Source organism: Dendroctonus ponderosae, unplaced genomic scaffold (genome assembly GCF_020466585.1).
Source record: "Dendroctonus ponderosae isolate FM_Combo_2020 unplaced genomic scaffold, Dpon_F_20191213v2 Dpon_F_20191213_3, whole genome shotgun sequence".
In the NCBI taxonomy this organism is placed as follows: Eukaryota; Metazoa; Arthropoda; class Insecta; order Coleoptera; family Curculionidae; genus Dendroctonus; species Dendroctonus ponderosae.
Genome location: NW_026018508.1, coordinates 2,496,358 through 2,513,861, shown reverse-complemented (window position 1 = coordinate 2,513,861; position 17,504 = coordinate 2,496,358). Strand labels below are relative to the sequence as shown.

At 30.6% G+C, this 17,504-nt stretch overlaps 2 protein-coding genes across 5 annotated transcripts in view; one reads left to right on the top strand and one right to left on the bottom strand.

Moving 5' to 3' along the window:
• LOC109534593 (neural-cadherin) overlaps positions 1 to 8,019 on the bottom strand; it is a gene marked incomplete at its 3' end in the record, with an annotated part of 562,228 nt that extends 554,209 nt beyond the window's left edge. For all 4 annotated transcript variants that reach the window (XM_048664694.1, XM_048664697.1, XM_048664696.1 and 1 more), the window contains 1 exon segment: positions 7,756 to 8,019.
• Positions 8,020 to 12,018: 3,999 nt separating this feature from the next.
• Positions 12,019 to 13,991, top strand: LOC109534596. Its single transcript, XM_019900316.2, has 4 exons — positions 12,019 to 12,247; positions 12,833 to 13,044; positions 13,684 to 13,806; positions 13,861 to 13,991. Exons 1-4 carry the CDS (start codon positions 12,152 to 12,154, stop codon positions 13,961 to 13,963), a joined length of 534 nt encoding a protein of 177 aa, XP_019755875.1. The 5' UTR covers positions 12,019 to 12,151; the 3' UTR covers positions 13,964 to 13,991.
• The last annotated feature ends 3,513 nt before the right edge of the window (positions 13,992 to 17,504 follow it).

Sequence of the window (17,504 nt, the reverse complement as noted above, 5' to 3'; positions counted from 1 at the left end):
CGTGAAAAACTTTCGTTGGACGAATTTTCTTGTAAACTTCATATTTACTGAGATATCGCACTTTGACGCACTAATGAGCAACCCTGTATAAATGCTAATAAACACTTAATTAATTGGTCCGGCAAAATGTGAGATGCCTTCGCACACGTTTAGCTGTTTAACAATAAAACAGTAAATAGCACAAACACTTTTCTAATATGTTTACGAACCATTGATACTTATTTTTGGGTAAGTAGTCTTCTTACTTAAACTGAAATTATGTGGGATGTGAAGAAACGCCTTCCGATCTCTAAATAAAATTAAATTCTTAGAATTGTGTACCGGTATTTTAAATAGCTGTTAGACGTAAAATATGATATTTGTATATTCTTTTTAAACGTTTCTTTATTACAGTAGAGAAGAAACTATTGATAACAATTAATAAATTAACACAAACAGCATTTGCTATTAGAGAAGAACCAGCTTAGAATAAATAACATATTTTTCAATTTCATTAAATAATAAACTTTTCCCTTTTTTGTACTTTATTGTTATCAAAAATACTTGTTTTCAGATTTAAATTACAAAAGTAGACAACATCGTTCCCGCTACGACAAAAGTAGGTATGTTAACAAAAGTAGGTACATAATGTTTTCTAAAAATTACGTAAATTTCTCCAAATGTCAAAACAAGTCGTTGCGTTCTTGCTGCGTATTGATTTTTAATATACGTATGCGTGGTGAAGGGCGAAGAGCCGGGGTTTCAGCATGGCCCTCCACCACGTGTCGAGGGGTGAAACACCCCCGTTTTTTTTTACTTCTCTGCTTTCAATTGTTGCCTGCAGCTGACTAGCTCGACTCATACTAGGATAACAATATCGGATTCTAATCTGATCCGAATATGAAGTACAAATCTGAGTCTAATAAAATTATTGATATAGTTCGTTGCACAAAAGTAACCAAAATATGTATATAAAACTAGTAAGTAGAGATATGTGGATAATGAAAGCAAATAGACTAAAACTTATTCATCGATTATACCCTAAAACTTTTAAAAAGTCAATTAAACTTTTAAAAATTTTGACAATTACTACGTGAATTGACGTAATTTTGTAGGTACTTCAGTCAAGCTTTGTACAACATTTCAAAAGAATTATTAAATAACATCGAAATAACATTATTTTAGTGAGAAAATAAGTTAATTGGTAATGGGTCTTTATGGGGATGATTATGGGCATTTACTACTATTATCGTTATTTTCAACTTTTCGCGTTGACATTAAAACAAAACAAAGATACTAACTAAGACTTTGAGATTGAGATTTGAGATATGCCACCATGTGACTTTTTTTGTTTATTGCGTTTAAAATAAAATAGGTAAAAATTATAAATAAAACGGATAAATATTTTCAAGATCAAGACAGTGATAAGAATATTTTAGCTAGAAAGAAGAATAATGAGAAATTTCTCAGCAGTTCTCGCCTTTTTTAGTGAATGTCATTTTCATCTGTTGACCCTCTGCCATTAACATTTTTTCGCTATATCGTAAATTGCAAAATTGTACGGTAGAATTAAGTAGTTTAACTTAATTCGACTCGGTGCGGTGCATCAGCGCTTTACAGTAATTGCTTACCCGACCCGAATATGTTCTTTGAGGTCTTTGAGTTGAAAATATTCTGATGTATATTTGCAAAACAATAACTTCTCTCCTTAAAAAAAGCATGTAGTATTTAACGAAAGCCTGAAGATTTCAAAAGGTAAATTCGCAATGGTCGTTCCGAAATAGTTAAATTTTTCCGTAAGGTTTAAACTTCCGGAAAGCTTTAAACGCATCTTTACGCATTTTTCTTCTGAAAGTGGAGTTTCAATTTAATCTTAAATGCGTTAGACTTATTTCAAAACGTTCTGAGGGCGATCGCAATCTTGTTCCCCAATTTTATTATGGATTCAAGTAGTGAGGTAAGTCTTTTACATTAAAGCTTGCGAGGTTCAGTTGAATTTCGAAGTCAACTTTCTTCATCCAATATCAATTTGATACTTTAAGATTTAAATGTATCAAAGTCATATGCTATGCCTGACCTCATAAAGGTTCACAATTTCAAGTTTGTTTATTTATTTATATAACTATTTATTGTATCGTTTTTTTAAGGATTCCTTTCGGGGGTTATTAATGTGTAGAGCATACGGAGTGGATCAGGAAATGGTACTGTAAAATTTATAGTAAAAATGATAGTAAATAATTTAATTCCTAATAATTTAATAAGCTGCCTTGCTTTCATTTCTTAAAATACTTAAACAAGCTTTAGTAAAGTAATTACTATTTTAAATAAACTGCTTAGAAAATGGCAAATTTAACTTGAAACCTATTAATGTTTCAATATTTGCTCCACATACACTTCTAGAGCTCTATGACTCTGCAATGTAATTTCTAAATTATGTCATTATTAATCTATTAGATGCAAACGTTTTCAATAAACGATAAAAATAGGTACTATTATTTGCGCTCTGAAACTATACACCTTTTAAAACATTTAGACCGATTGCCTGCAGCAAATACTTATAAAAGAGCACAGACCCAATTCATATAAAGAACAAATAATTAAAACCAATATTTGTTGCATAACTAGGGCAACTTTATATAACTAGGTTTCGTGCCCTCTAGTTTAATGGTTTCAAACGACTTCAATTTTCAGCTGCTGGTTTGACCTGCTTATAGCTCTGGTTTTCACCCCCTATTGTGGAATTTTATCGACTTAATAGTTGGCTTTATTAATTAGTCGACTGGCATTTTTATTCTAACTATAATAGTGCTTATGGCAAGTAATTGTTTCAGTATTTCCATACAGAAGCGCCGAAAAGCAATGTTCTACTTATGTATGGAATAATGTAATGTGACTTCAAGTTATTTTAATACGTAAACTTTTAAAGGGAACGTTTTAGAGTGTGGTAAAAAGTGTAAACTCCCGAACCGCTGTTATTGGATACAATGGGTTTGACCAACATATGAGTGATCATTAAGTAACTGAAAGATGTATTTCCTTCTTTGTGATATTATGACAATAAGCAATTAAGTACAGGATTTATGTACACGCATATAAATAATTATAAGGTCAGTTAAGTAAAATGTTTTGAATGCATAATGATTTGAAAACATAGAAAAAATATGGTATAATAAGTACTAGATATACAGTAATTTTTTAGTACCAGTTAGATTAGATTTTAATTTTCATAATTTCATTCTTGAATGTATTTTATTTAGAAACCAGCTTATAAAGTATTATTTTCAGTGGTGTTTTCAAACAAGAGTAATTCAGTAGGGTAATTTTCAATACAAGAACGTTTTAATAGTCATTAGCTTTGTGGCCGAAGAGCAGGTGAGAATAGTAAATCACCTCAGAATATTAACCGTAATCATTTGCTTAATTCATTGATATTTACACTAATAACAACACATAAGCATTAGTGTTTCGGTCAATATTTGTCGACAAATCCTTTGCTCGTTCTGTGATAAACATTTTCTATTTTTAACATCAAAGCAAAAACTAGCACTTTTTGAAGTTGCAAATTGTGTTCGAACCTTTTGTCATGTAAATAAATCATCGCTGTATTACAAAAGTTCCCAGTAACAAAACGGCTTTTTAAATAATTGAATAAATTGCGAACGTGTAGGTCTGATGTTATCTTTGTTTCAGTAGCAGCGGTTACTTAAGTGGTACACAAGTTCAAAAATACGTGTTTTTGATTGGTGGTATTGTTTTATTGAATATGAAATTATACGTCTAGAATAATTCAAGAATACTCTTAGCGTCATATTAAAACTGAAGATGCAGCAGATCATTTAAGCTTAGGTTATTGCATTTAAAACCGCACGATTTGAAATCTCCAAGCAGAGGCATAAATCTAGTTAAAATACAGTAAAAAGTGCATGTCAAGTAGCTCATACTATGCTATAAAGAGTGATTCAGAATTGGCGTCATTCCTTTTAAGAGGTAATAAGGGCCTACTTGGAGAGTGCGAGGAAAAATTGTTTTTCGGAAATATTAACAGTTTAATATAAAATTTCCAGTTTGTTAATAAATGTTATTTTCAAATGGTCCCACGTTTCATTGGCAGCGTATTGAAATATTCGCTAAGCAAAAGAAAAATTACGATATTTACTTCAAATTATCAACATTTTTTATGTTAAAAAAGTACCCTTCTACAATTTTGTGTAGTTTATCTATACTATGAGGATGCTCGAAATATATGTTAGTCCAGATGTTTTTAAATTTTGAGAGTATACACGGTATTTAAATATTTCACAATATTTTTGGCAAGACAAAAGTTTTGTGCATTATGATAAATCTATATAATAGATAAGATAATCAGCTTGATCGTCCACGTTAGTTATATCCAAGAATGTATAATTCTCTTAAAAAAAGTAACAAACTATTCGTCTAGCACATACCACAAGGACTAAATTATACGTATCCATTTCACAGATTCTGTATGAAAAAGGTGCATTCTATCAGTGTATAAAACTTTATAACTCTCTACGAATGAACAGGAATCTTTGTAATAACTTGAATATCACTAAAAAAAATAGACAAAAATTGATTATTCGGATCGAACCATGCTCAATAGATAAGTAATAATGGTCAGAAGCTTCCAAAATTTCTTGATGGTGCCAAGTATTATTGTAAAGAGTATTTGGATTATTGGATAGGTATTTGTTTAGTGTTTTTTTCTTTTCACCTTATTTTATTGTATTATTGTAAATATATTTATTATTATCATTATTATTACTGAACTTTCAGCATATAAAATTCACTTCACAAATTCGATGAAACTATGTTTTTTATATCGCCACGGTCACAAACCGAATAAAAATTTTCATTCAACAAAATCTTCAAACACGATTTTCTCAAAAAATTAAATGCATTCGTAGGGCGGTATTGTTGAGATTGTAATTTTTGGATACTATTTTACAATTATATTCTTATCTTTCCTGCGTCTCAGTCAAAGTGTGAAGTAAAAATTTTGAATATCGTTGAATTCGTTACGTTTCGGCGAGACAAGAGCGCCACCAACAGATTTAAAATTTTACTATTTTATAAATTAACTTTAAATGGGGATAGATGTATTACCGTCCATTTAAGGCAATAACTGCTTGAGTCATTTTATTTATTAACCTTTGGTCTTGACATACAGCTTAAAGACATATGCTCCCGACAAAACTCCCATTTCTCATTTTGCTGTACCTGTTCGGCAATGCCTTGACATACATTTTCCTAATAAATGGATCGGACAGAAAGGTTCTATGGAGTGGGCGTCCGGATCACTGGATATAACCATATTATTGATCAACTTCAAAAACGAATCGAAGTGAATGGGCAGCACATCGAATTTTTACTTTAGAATGGGTTACAATAAACTTATAAATTCAAGGGTTTTGTAACGTTGTTAAGCGAAATAAGCGATATGGTGATATTATATTAAATGGAAGCTATTCCGCTTTAAAAAATTGCGAAAAAAGCGATGTATATCACTTTTGAGGCGATGGGACCAATTGATGTATCAGATGGTGATGGACCTAATTCCTAAAAAGTTGTTGACTAAATCGTAGTAAAAAATTTCAATTAATCTTGAATTGTTTACTGGTTAGTTCCAAATGATAGAAATGATCCATGAAAGACATGTTTTCAACCGAAATATTCACTTTAAAATCCGGCTAGCTACGAACTTTTATGATTCAGTGTTTAGTTCTAAAATAAATGTCTGTATTTGTGTTATAGAAAAAAAATGTGTGAGATTAACTCGGTCAGCCTGGGCAAAGTAATTCATATGCGATTCCTCTCGGAAACCATTCATAGATTGTTCGCCAAAACTAGAAGCGATAGAGTTGTTTAATTTATGGCAAAATGGCCACGTTTATCACTCAAGGGAATTTCGTTTGAAAATTCTTACGATCCAATAAAAAGGAAGTCTACAGAAAAAAATGATGAAAAACTGGCGACCTGGGTGTTTCGAAGAGTTGACGTGAAACAATTAAGCCAGACAATATGAAATGTGTAATACAATTATTTTAAAACTACTTTTTTTCTTCCACGCATTGTTTACTTGTAGAGCATCAAACTGGTTTAGTTTGATTGAGTACAGTCCTTTCAGATTCAGGTAATGTTCTAATGTTGAATATTCCGTACAAAAGCTAGAAATTAGGTTCAAATGGAATACAGTTTCCTTAGTAGTAAGTAATTCCTTAGTCAACATTAACTGGGAACTTTGCCACAAAGACTTGAGAGAAATTGCATACTTTCGTCTAATAATGTTAACTGAAGTCGCTTTTCCCATATAATTGTTGAGGTATTTTGAACAAGCATCGCAACTTTCGCATTTTAAAAGTTATTTAATTTCTTAACTTTGTCAGTTGGGCTAATCCGAGTAAAATGAGATGTATCGATTATAAAAGTTTAAAAAAACAATATACAGAAAAAAATATTTTTGAATCTTACTTGCAAGAATATTCGAATTTTTCAAAAGTGGAGTTGGATTTTTTCAAAACTAAGTCTAGAGATTTTCCAGATTTCGACACTTTTTTTAACGGATTTTTGAAGTAAGATCGAAAGCGTTCATATTTTACACGTTATTATTAGACCCTTTGATTTTAACAGGTAGGAAATGTTTTTTACTAATAAAATTGAATAATTCCTCCTGAGTATATATATTTTTATATAAGGATTTGTTTGAGGTAAATTGGAACCGTTCTAATAAAATAATGTAAACCCACGTACTCCCCCATGTCTCCGTCAAGTTTTTGCACAAAAATGAAATACGAAACCTCTTATGGGATCAACGCAAAACAACGTTCCGCAATTATTAATGTTGAAAACACCCAAAAGCAGCACCATCTCTAACGGTAAATTATTTAATTTATGCCAAAAACTTTGGTTTATATTATTATAGTTTTTATTCTCTGATATAAATTAAATCTAATATAAATTATAATGCAATATTTCGAAAATAAGTACGTTTTATTGGATTAGTAGAGAAAGTTCCCAAAAGTTTTAACTTTTTCAGATTTCAATTATTTTTTATCGAATAACGAACGCCCTAAATGCATTTTTTTAAAGCACATGTAACAGTTTATAGAATAATCTCCAACTACCTCCACATACAACAAAACTAAGTGAGTATCTCTTTAAAAAAATGTTGGAAGCTCGGTATAATATCGAGTAAAGAAAAACGTTTTTATAGAACACTAATTTAAGGAAATCACAGTCTTGTGATAAAGTGATGCTTAATATCCCTTAAATACCCACTTGCTCAAGTTCATAATGCACCAACGTTCAGTCAATCAAGTACCTACTTGTAAACTAGATAAAAAATGTAAATATTATATATAAATTTTCATATGTATTTTCCCTAATATGACAATTTCCTCATATTAGTCGACATGTTTTCCTTGTAATGCGCAACCGCAAAATAAGACTTTCCTAGCCAACATTTGACAGCGAAAAACGTTTGCACTTTTCAGTATAAATATTTTCATGCTTTTACTATTGATTACATTTATATAATTTATGAAAACGGAACACTTTAGGGCAAATATAAATTCGATTCTGCTGCGCGCAGCGCATTAAGACGCGCAATTATTTACTATTTCCCAATGATTCTGCCGAGTTATCCACTAGTAACCATTTAAATGCAATTTCTTCAATAAAAACATTAAAACAGAATATGAATACTACATCCAATACAATACTGAGATATTTCTGTACGTACAACCGAAGAATACTTACAAAAATGAAATTTTAAAAGGGTGCGCAAGGTGCTCCTGTTTCGTCCGCTCAACCCTCACTAAAAACCACAATATATCCAAGTGGCACTATACAAACTCACAGTCAGTCCTCACTAACTCACAACTAATTCATTTTGCCGTGGCAAATGGTCCAAAAACACCCGGAAACAGAAAAATTCGCCGCAATTTCAATGCTTCTATACACCCGCTGTTGTCATACCTATCAGAAACTTAGCATATCCGACCCACTTTAGGCCCGCGTCACATCGATACTACTAGACGGAATGGGAATCTCGCGCATTCGGGATCGGCGGGGCCATGTTGCCCGATTTCTGGGAGGATTTTCGGGAACGAACGGGATACGTTGTGGCATGGAAGATATAAATTGAGAGATGAGTGGGTGTCGGGTGAAGCTGCTGAGCTCATTTGGGAAATGAAAGATCTGAAGCTGACTGATTAGGATTAGGAATTTCACACAGGATTTTCGAAAATGCAACAAATAGTCGCTTACTTTCAACAAACATTTTCTTCAAAAAAATTGTTCTTTTGATGAAAACTGGCATTTTTACATAACATGTTTCCTTCTGCCGTAATTCCGGAGTTTATGTTCATTTAAATCAAGATTTATTTTTCTGCTACCTTTGCTTTATTGTGTTTTTACGACGTGGTTAGTGTCCAATAATGCCTTATGACCGAATTTACCGATTTTTTTAAAGACAATTAACTTGCGCAATAATTTCACTACAGAAAAGGTGAAATTGGACTATTTTGACAATAACGTTTCGGTTCTTCGAAACGTTCAATGGCAAGAACACAGTTAATTTATTTATACACAAATTCTTTAAGCAGGGTGGTCCGTACGGTAATGCAAAGATTCTATATTTCAGAATTAGAGAAGTTAGTCAAAGGTTTATTTTGACTTTACAGGAAGCTAAAGTTCGAATTCCACATGCAAATTACAAAACATACTATTACATTACAAACATTACAAAACAATAATAAGCAATTTATTTACATACAAAAGTTCTGAAATAAAATTTTTTATTTCAAAATAATGTAATTTATTTGTACTAGTTGACAAAGCAAAGAGCTAGTTGGAAACAATTTTGACTGGTTAGTATTTCGTCATTCGTTATTAGATAAATTACATGAATCTGATACTCTGTTAATTTTGAGAAATTCTACAAATAACATTTTTAAACAAATCAATATAAGAGTACTTAGAGTAATGATAATCTTCATTTTCATTTGCAGTTCCAGAAAATTAACTGTTAATTAGCCAGTGCTGTGGATTCAACAAATATTTGGCCCAAGAATTCTAATCAGATCGTGTGTAGATCAATTCAATTTCTAAACTTGATTCAATTACAAAATCTTCGGTGGCACCGATTTAATTCGTGTTTAGATCAATTCAATTTCTAAACTTGATTTAATTACAAAATCTTCGGTGGCACCGACTTATTTCGGTTTTAGAGTAGAAGAAGATATTTTTGTTGAGATGAGTCATGTTAAGGTTAAGTTTACAAACAGATATCAACATAAGCTCAAGACACGAAGACAATAATAAGACATTGATTTCGAAATATTTCTGTACAAACTTTAGAAAAAGAAAAAATACCCTTTGTGAATACCACCGATCAGTGGCCGCGCCAGCTTTATTTTCCGCTTGAGGGAAAGCCGGCGGAAAATTTTTTGAGATGGCAGGAGATATTTATACTTTTAATTGTAAGATTTGGATATAATATATCTGTTTTACGAAATATTTTGTTTTCTTCTTTGACCGAATATAATGTAAAATATATTTTAGTTATGTTTATTTAACATACAAGCGTTGCAAAGATTCATTTTTAGTAAGCACTTATAACGACATGGTTTTGTCAAACAATGAGCTAACAGAGTTTGATAATACCTTGGTGTTCCAATATGAATTTACAATACAAATAGGTATTATACAAGATTTTATCTACTTTCGTAGAATAGCGAAATACATGTGATAAAAATATAGTTCACAACTGTGAACATTTTTTTAAACGTTATTATGTTGGAAACAAATGCTGAATGAAATTAGCTACAACACTAGCATTGTAATAAAAAATATTATGAAAAATTTTATTTTTTGGATTAAATAATTTATTTTTCTAAACGAAAGTAGATTTGAAATATTTAAATTAAGAAATCACATTATAAACATTATTATATTTTTTCTTTCCTGGGTTTCAGTCAAAATGTGAAATAAAACTTAAAAACTTAAAATGTTCATACCGTTTATTTCATATAACGTTTCGGCGAGACAACAGCGCCATCATCAGATTTAAAATTCAACACAAACCACAAACACCAATTTACAATTAAAATATGTTGTACAAAAACTATAAATCACTAAGCTTTAAAACATTAATTAGTTCTTAAGGAAAACAAATTGTTTGGGAGCGCAAAACATTTGAAAAACTTAGATAGCAGAAAAACATTTTTATTAGGCAGTGAAATAATTCAATAGTGAAATAGTTATTCACGGAGAACATTAGTAGATGGATTCTTCTATTATTAGCATGCATAGTTGTTCTTAAATAATTTTTAATTCTCTTTAAATTGCTGAAAAATATTTCACAAATTGCACTAGAAGATGGTACTGTCATTGCAATATTACATAGTTTACTTATTCATTTCATGGAAGACTAAACTAAAATCTTGCAAAAGAAGTGTGCGATCTGCTAACGTGTTTATTTTTAGATTATTTGTGACTTTATACCTCTTAGTGGTATCTGACAATAACTTTGTCTCGTTCTCAATTAAAACTACATCACATTGGTAATGCTTAGATAAAGAAATATACGTTAAATATATGTTTAAAAAAATGGATTCATTGTACTAAATCATATTTTTAAACCCAGTTTTTATTTATGCAGCCCTTTTCCAGTTCTTGTAACCGTCGATAACAATACTTAAACTGCTGGTTCCACCTTGTTTGAAGAAAAATCTACAAGGGAAAACGGAATACAGCCTCTTTGAGACTGCTGTACTTAATCCAAGGATACATCATATAATAACTGGTCTTAGAACTACGAAGATCACAACGATACTGTTTTTTAGGAAAACTTGCCAAGGCTGTCTTGAAAGTTCGTGTTGCGATTGAGCCAAATCAATGACGTCTTTTTCCTCTATATGAAAATATTTGGCTATTGTCTAAGCAGGAAACAAGTCCCCCTATTTAGATAAGAACATAATTTATTAATATTAAGTACTTAAAAATGTACTTTTCAATTCCCGAACAACTCGGAATGTTTTCACGTTCACCATCATTATTGTCAAATTTGATCTGATTTTTTTCGTTCGCAATTGTTTATATCGATATTAAAAGTGGTTGGGCGAGACAAATTTTCGCTTACCCCTTGCGCCGCCACTGTTACCGATATGTGCGGGCATAATGAGGGTGGACTGTTTAAAAATCTCGTGCTAAAAATATTAGCTATTAAAACATATTTCTAGGCTGTAATACTGTAATTTGTAATACCTACTGTAATAGGTTATTGTTATGTGTTGTATTAAAATTTAAATAACTTTTAAATTAAAATTTTAAGTTGGTAAACAAATTATTGCGTTTTGTGTTCAGTTTTGTAAAATCTGTAAATTAGGAAAAGTGCCAAGTATAAAGTTTTTTTTATTAGTTTTACCTGAATCATTATGAAGTATTGAAAGTTCAAAATCTCGCTCAGTATACATCTACTATTTATAGCAAAAACCCTCTCTTCAAGACACGGACCATTTACGAAGTAATTGATTATTCGGTGCAGTTTAAGAAAATTTTTCAAGAACACTTTTTATATTTTTTACTAGTCTATCGATTGGGAGTATAAAAGCAATTAAAGCAACATAATTAATGAAWAGCAGTTCATGTTTTATTTTTTAAATACTTATTTAGAGAATTATTTAAAGTAGTTTCGAGCRATGCMTTTTATGTATGTATGATTTAGACAACAAAAATATATGAGTTCAGTTCATATGTTCCGAATTAATTATTAATCAAAACTGTGTTTACTTTATTTAAACCCATTGTCCATACAAAATGGTAGCAATTGCAAGTACTGTAAGACAGGCAAATACTTGAATGTTTTACACGTTATTTTACTGAGCACGAATATTTTAAAAAGCATATTTTMCCCGAAATGTAATCAATATTTCCGTTCCTATAGCTACAATCTGGAACGATTAAATACATCTTTCCACCAGTTCCACAATATCTACGTATGTTTTGTTTTTCTGCGTCAATCTGACTTTCTACTGGTATTATGTCAATACCCTAATGTGTTTGTTTTTATCATTATCTAATTGAATTCAATTTTATCTTTTTTTTCAGTTTTTTGTTATGTGCATAGTAAGTGTGTTTTTCCTTCTTCCAAATGGCCGCTAAAGATAGTGAACTTTGGATCAAAGCTAGTCAGGCACTAACTGCCGTTCCAAGTGAATATACCACTGTAGTTTCACTKGCTAAAGAGGTAGTAGAATAWTTGCTATAAACGTGTTTGTGTAGAAGCGCGGAACAAATTTCAGCTAATTTTTGAGTGGTAAATYGAKTCAAAATCARWGGTTTATSACGTTTCCTCAATGAAAAKCATTCGGTATATTTTAATATGTTTTGGGCACTTRACAACTCGAATACTGCAACGGTTCGACTTATTTTTTACTCAAAAATAGGACATCACACAAAAAATATCAAGAAACTAATTGTTAAATTATCAGTTTTATGATTTTTTTGGAGCACTTGGCGTCCTGAATACTGGAATTAATTGATTCTTATTTTTTTACTCGAAAATGTTACGACCATCTTCGTTAATATTTTAAWTAAAATCCTAATTTATAACCATAATAATTATTAGTTTTAAGTTTTGATTGGTTTTGTACAGTTTTGGCCATTTTTTTCTCAAAACAGTTGTTAAAAAAGTGATRTAAGTAAAATATTTTTTTTCTGAATAAATGATTAARAACTGTAAAAACCTTGACAAAATAATTCGTCTAAATTGTAAGCTATATCTAGACCAGTAATACAGTTTCCCATAGAAAGTTACTAAAACAATTTCCAGGTTAAAGAATTAGTAAGAAGTGCGGGATCTCCGTCAAATTCTTCCTACATGTTGCAAGAGCAGCTAATAGGTGCAAAAAGAAGTTCAGACCGAAGATCAATCGCCCCTCATGTTCGTACAACTATTCATAACACAGATGAAATGATGGCTCAATATGTTAGAACTCCAAATGATACCAATGATCCCAGTTACACTCAGTTAAAACTACCCTAGTAAGATAATTTATTATTACATTAAGGTGCAGGTTAATTTGTTAATAATTAGCGAACTCAATATATAAACGAATATATTAGAGTTCGGGCCAAACTAATTGAACAGACTCAAAGCACAAACCAGAATACAAACAAAATACCTACAGGGTACTCACCGCTCACTCACCTAAAATGTTTAATTCTTTCGAGATATGTTCGTAGATTTAGGAATCGACTATATGGGGATAATAGGAATCTTAATCGAGACGGTTCTTGCATATCACTGATTGGTATTTGTTATAAAGATAAAAACACTGAAACGATTTTTATCAGCGACATTTTACAACGCTAATCAGGTTTTAAACTATTGCAATTCAAAATTTGAAAATAGTGTAATGTGAGCCTTTATTCCACAAATATCAAACAGCCAAATTCTCCCCAAAAGATATATTTTATACTTCAGCTTAAAATGTATTCTGTGCATACAAATTTCTGTATTAAGATCGAACCTTGAAAGAAATAATAGTATTAGGTGATCTCTGAATGATTATCCAGAAATAATCTAAAATATTCTGTTGCTATAGATGTTTTATTAGCCCAAGTAAACTCCAATTAACCCTTAGAAAGGAATGATGGCAATTTTGTGAATTACATTTTTAGCAGTGTGGTATGCAGGCAAAGATATAGGAATGCAGCAAAACAGCAAAAAGCCGATTTTATCAAAGAAATTCAAGCCCACGAGTTGTTAGCAGAGAAAGCTCTAGACGGAGTAAGAATTCATCGGTAACAAATTGCTACACGACGCTTAAAATGATAATAAACAGTTTTTCCTTCCAGAGAATTTTGCAATCCCATTATAAGTCCAGTGAAAGAAAGTGAATTAATAACACTAACTAAGGAGCAGCAGGAAAGAATAGAGAAAATTTTAAGCACTCCCTAAGACAGTATTAATACATTTTTATAGAAGATAAATTGTTTTTATAAACTTTTCAGCGTCTCAGCCTGTGAGCTTTCAAAAAGGAAATTAGACTGTTAGTTTAATATACAAATGTTGCTGCAAGCTGCAAACCGAAAACTATCTAGAAAAGTTTGGTGTCTTGTTTTTAAATATTTTTTAAAACGCTCAAACCAGTATTTTTTTTATATGCAAAGAGACATGCTATTCGATTTTTTATCGCTTTAATTTCAACCCTTTAACAGAGGCACCTTGACCCTTGAATAAATTAAATACGCGTGCCCCAAAATGTTGGAATACATATTTTAAAAGCGCTTTAAATTAACTGCATGACAACATTTTTTTAAATTGAAGTCAGAGTGTTTTTTCATAAGTTGACACCCCCGTAGATCGTTTATTGGAAAAAAATTGTTATAGTGACTGACACGAAAATTGTTTAATTTTACTCAATTTTTTAAATCTCAATTTAAAATAAAAATATAAAACATGAAAATGTCAAAATTTGATATAAAGTCTGTTTTTTAATGAAACACCCTATAGACTTTGAGACATACCAATCGGATTTTTTCCTAATTTAAAAACTATGTATTTTTGCTATAAATGTATTAGCCGTTTTTCCTATATTACGTTTTAAAAATTATAAATAGCAACAAATCAAATTAACCTTTAAATTCGACAAGGCGCTCTCTTCACCCCATAACGTTACGCCCCACGGCATACCCGCCATAAATTCGCACATTTTATGATTGCTTGAGATTTTCCAATGCCGAAAACACAAAAAAAACGACTTATCACACATATTTCATGCACAATTGTTCTTATGTTGATAGTCAAATTTCGTCACTGATGACGTGCATACATATTTCTGAAATCTGAAAAAAATACAATAAACCTGTCTAAAAATATCTAAGGTGTTTCATTAAAAAAAAGACTTTATGTCAAATTTTTACATTTCCATGTTTGATATTTTTATTTTAAATTCAGATTTAAAAAATTTGAGTAAAACGACTTTGTCTTCCTCACTTTTACAATTTATTTGAAATAAACGATCTAGAGGAGGTGTCAACTTATGAGGAAACACCCTGTACGCAGTCTTGATCAAAAGGAACATGAAAATTAGATTTATAATGCAATCGTGTTATACATCTTATTTCCCTGTTTCTTTTCATCAACACTCGGTATGGTCGCATGAAAGACTCGGTAAAGAAATTTTACGATTATTTTGTATTTTTCATCAGCCAGCAGTAAACTTTTTCAGCGTAAATTATTTTATTAAGAACATATACTGCCAATAAAGCAACTAAGTTTTAAGTGTATGAATAATATATTCAAATCGTATGCAAATAGTTGCCTTGACGTATTTTTTTTATTCCGGAACTAGGGAAATAACTTTGGTTGTTGAAAAATCAGAAGTACTGTATGCTGAGTTTTTGTTCAATTCCGACTTGCAAAAGTTGTGATTCTGAGGTAAGTTTTCTCTGTCAACCAACAGTTTATTTAGTTTGCTCATGTTTAGTTAGTTATTGAAAAAGATTAAACGTGATAGCTTTAAATTCTAGTAATTATTAAATAAAATAAATATTAATGAATTATTTTTAATGAATTGAATGAATTAAAGACCAATAAAAGTAACTGCTTTTATAAATTGAATTTGTAACTTAATGATATAAAATGTTTCCAACTAAGTAATAAAATCGTTGAAATACGATGCAACAAAATAATTCTGGTGAATTGAGACAAAAGCAATGAATTTGTCGTTTCATAAACGTTTTAAAATTGTTAATTCTTTATTAAGATTTGCATGTACATAATTCATTTCAAAGTAGAATTTCAAATTTTCAAACATGTTGGCCTAAAAATGTCGGACAGTTTTCTCAACTAGAAATACATTAATGCCAGTCAACGGATAACTTAAGCAGGCTTTTAAAACTGAGTTTCTTGTAAASCTACTCAAGAGCAAAAAGCGAACATACGCTATGCCATTAGGATAAAGGAACACTCGGGCTATTTCAACAAGTCTGTCTTTGGTCAGTATATTCGCRTGAGGAACGTTTGTTCCATAATAAGAACCGTAAAACTGTAGGTATTGGTAACTCAAAAYCCTTCAAATCAATCTTAAAAATTTGTGTTATGTTCTTAGTTCATGTTTTCTGTTCATTACCCGTATATAGAAGATTAAWATCAAATTACCTACATGAGAAAATGTAAATAAAACCTGTCRGCTAYGTACCAAAAGTAAGTTCGTGTGGCTGAAACAATAAAAAAAATTACAGATTCTTGAATATTTRAAGTTCGCCTAAGGTGTACGTTTGAAAATAAAAAAAATAATAACTAACAAAAACATACTTTGCATTCAAACTTCAATAATAAGTAAYAAATTATGAAAAATGTTTTTAAATTCAATCGGAAAGCTTAAGCTGCTTTTATTATTAATRTTTTTTATTCGGCTRATCATTAGAGTGTGCTTGGGACTTTCAAATTTAAATAAATTACAATAATAGAGATAAKCTTCCTCGAATTCACTTACAGCTCCCATTATAATATTATAACTATCAACTTAGTGAGGGTGGAATTGTCTAGATTAAATTGGTTTTCTTACATAAGCTCTTAGAATTACTATTATGTGATCTGTATAATAAGTCAGGCTCCATTTCAGTTAATTTAAATAATCAGTTGTTTTGAAAATCTKTGTATTAAGGTTTAGCATTGCGYTAGTAGTAATTGCTGAAAAAAGTAATSAAGTAAGTAAAAAACAAATTTGGAACACATGTTCAGTACAATGTACAACTAAATCATATTTCGCTTTCTRCTCTTTAAACTCTTTAAACTCTTAGAAAGGGTTACGATTTTTTWCAYACAGTCTCCCTCTTCTRGTTAACTCGTGCCGCGTGCGATAAATCATCTAAACTATGACATGTTCTCAAGTCAAAATTACTTGCTAAAAAAATAATTAGAAAATTACTTAATCWTGAAAGTTGAGTCTTCTAGGTGTTTCATCATTGTCGCACTAAACGAAATTTAAGCTGCAAACGCTGAAATAKATGATGATARTTAACAGTTTCTACAATATTTTCTKGAAAGTATTTTGTCGAAATATCCAATTGGAGCCCCCYRTTTAAATAGATCGCAAATTCTAGACCTAATGRTCAGTAGAAATTTATGAAAGCAGTAAAGAGTTGCYTTAATAACATTATGTTACAGTACGACATTGACCACAATTTAACAGAAGATATTAAGCCTCAATGTACAGGGTGCCCCATTTTAAACAATTTAATATCTTAGTGCTATCAAAAAGTAGTATAGGTGTTATGTCCTCTTTTTAGCTCGCATTTAAAAATTGTTTGCTTCCTTAAGAAATCCTGAGAAAAATAAAAACATTGTCAATTTTAAAATAACCCTATATTTTATGCAAAAGTTTCCTCATAATGATTTTTTAATAATATACTTGTACTTAAACAGATTTTTTAAATTGAACTATTTTTTGTTTTCAGTAATATAACACGCAATGGATGATATTAGATACATT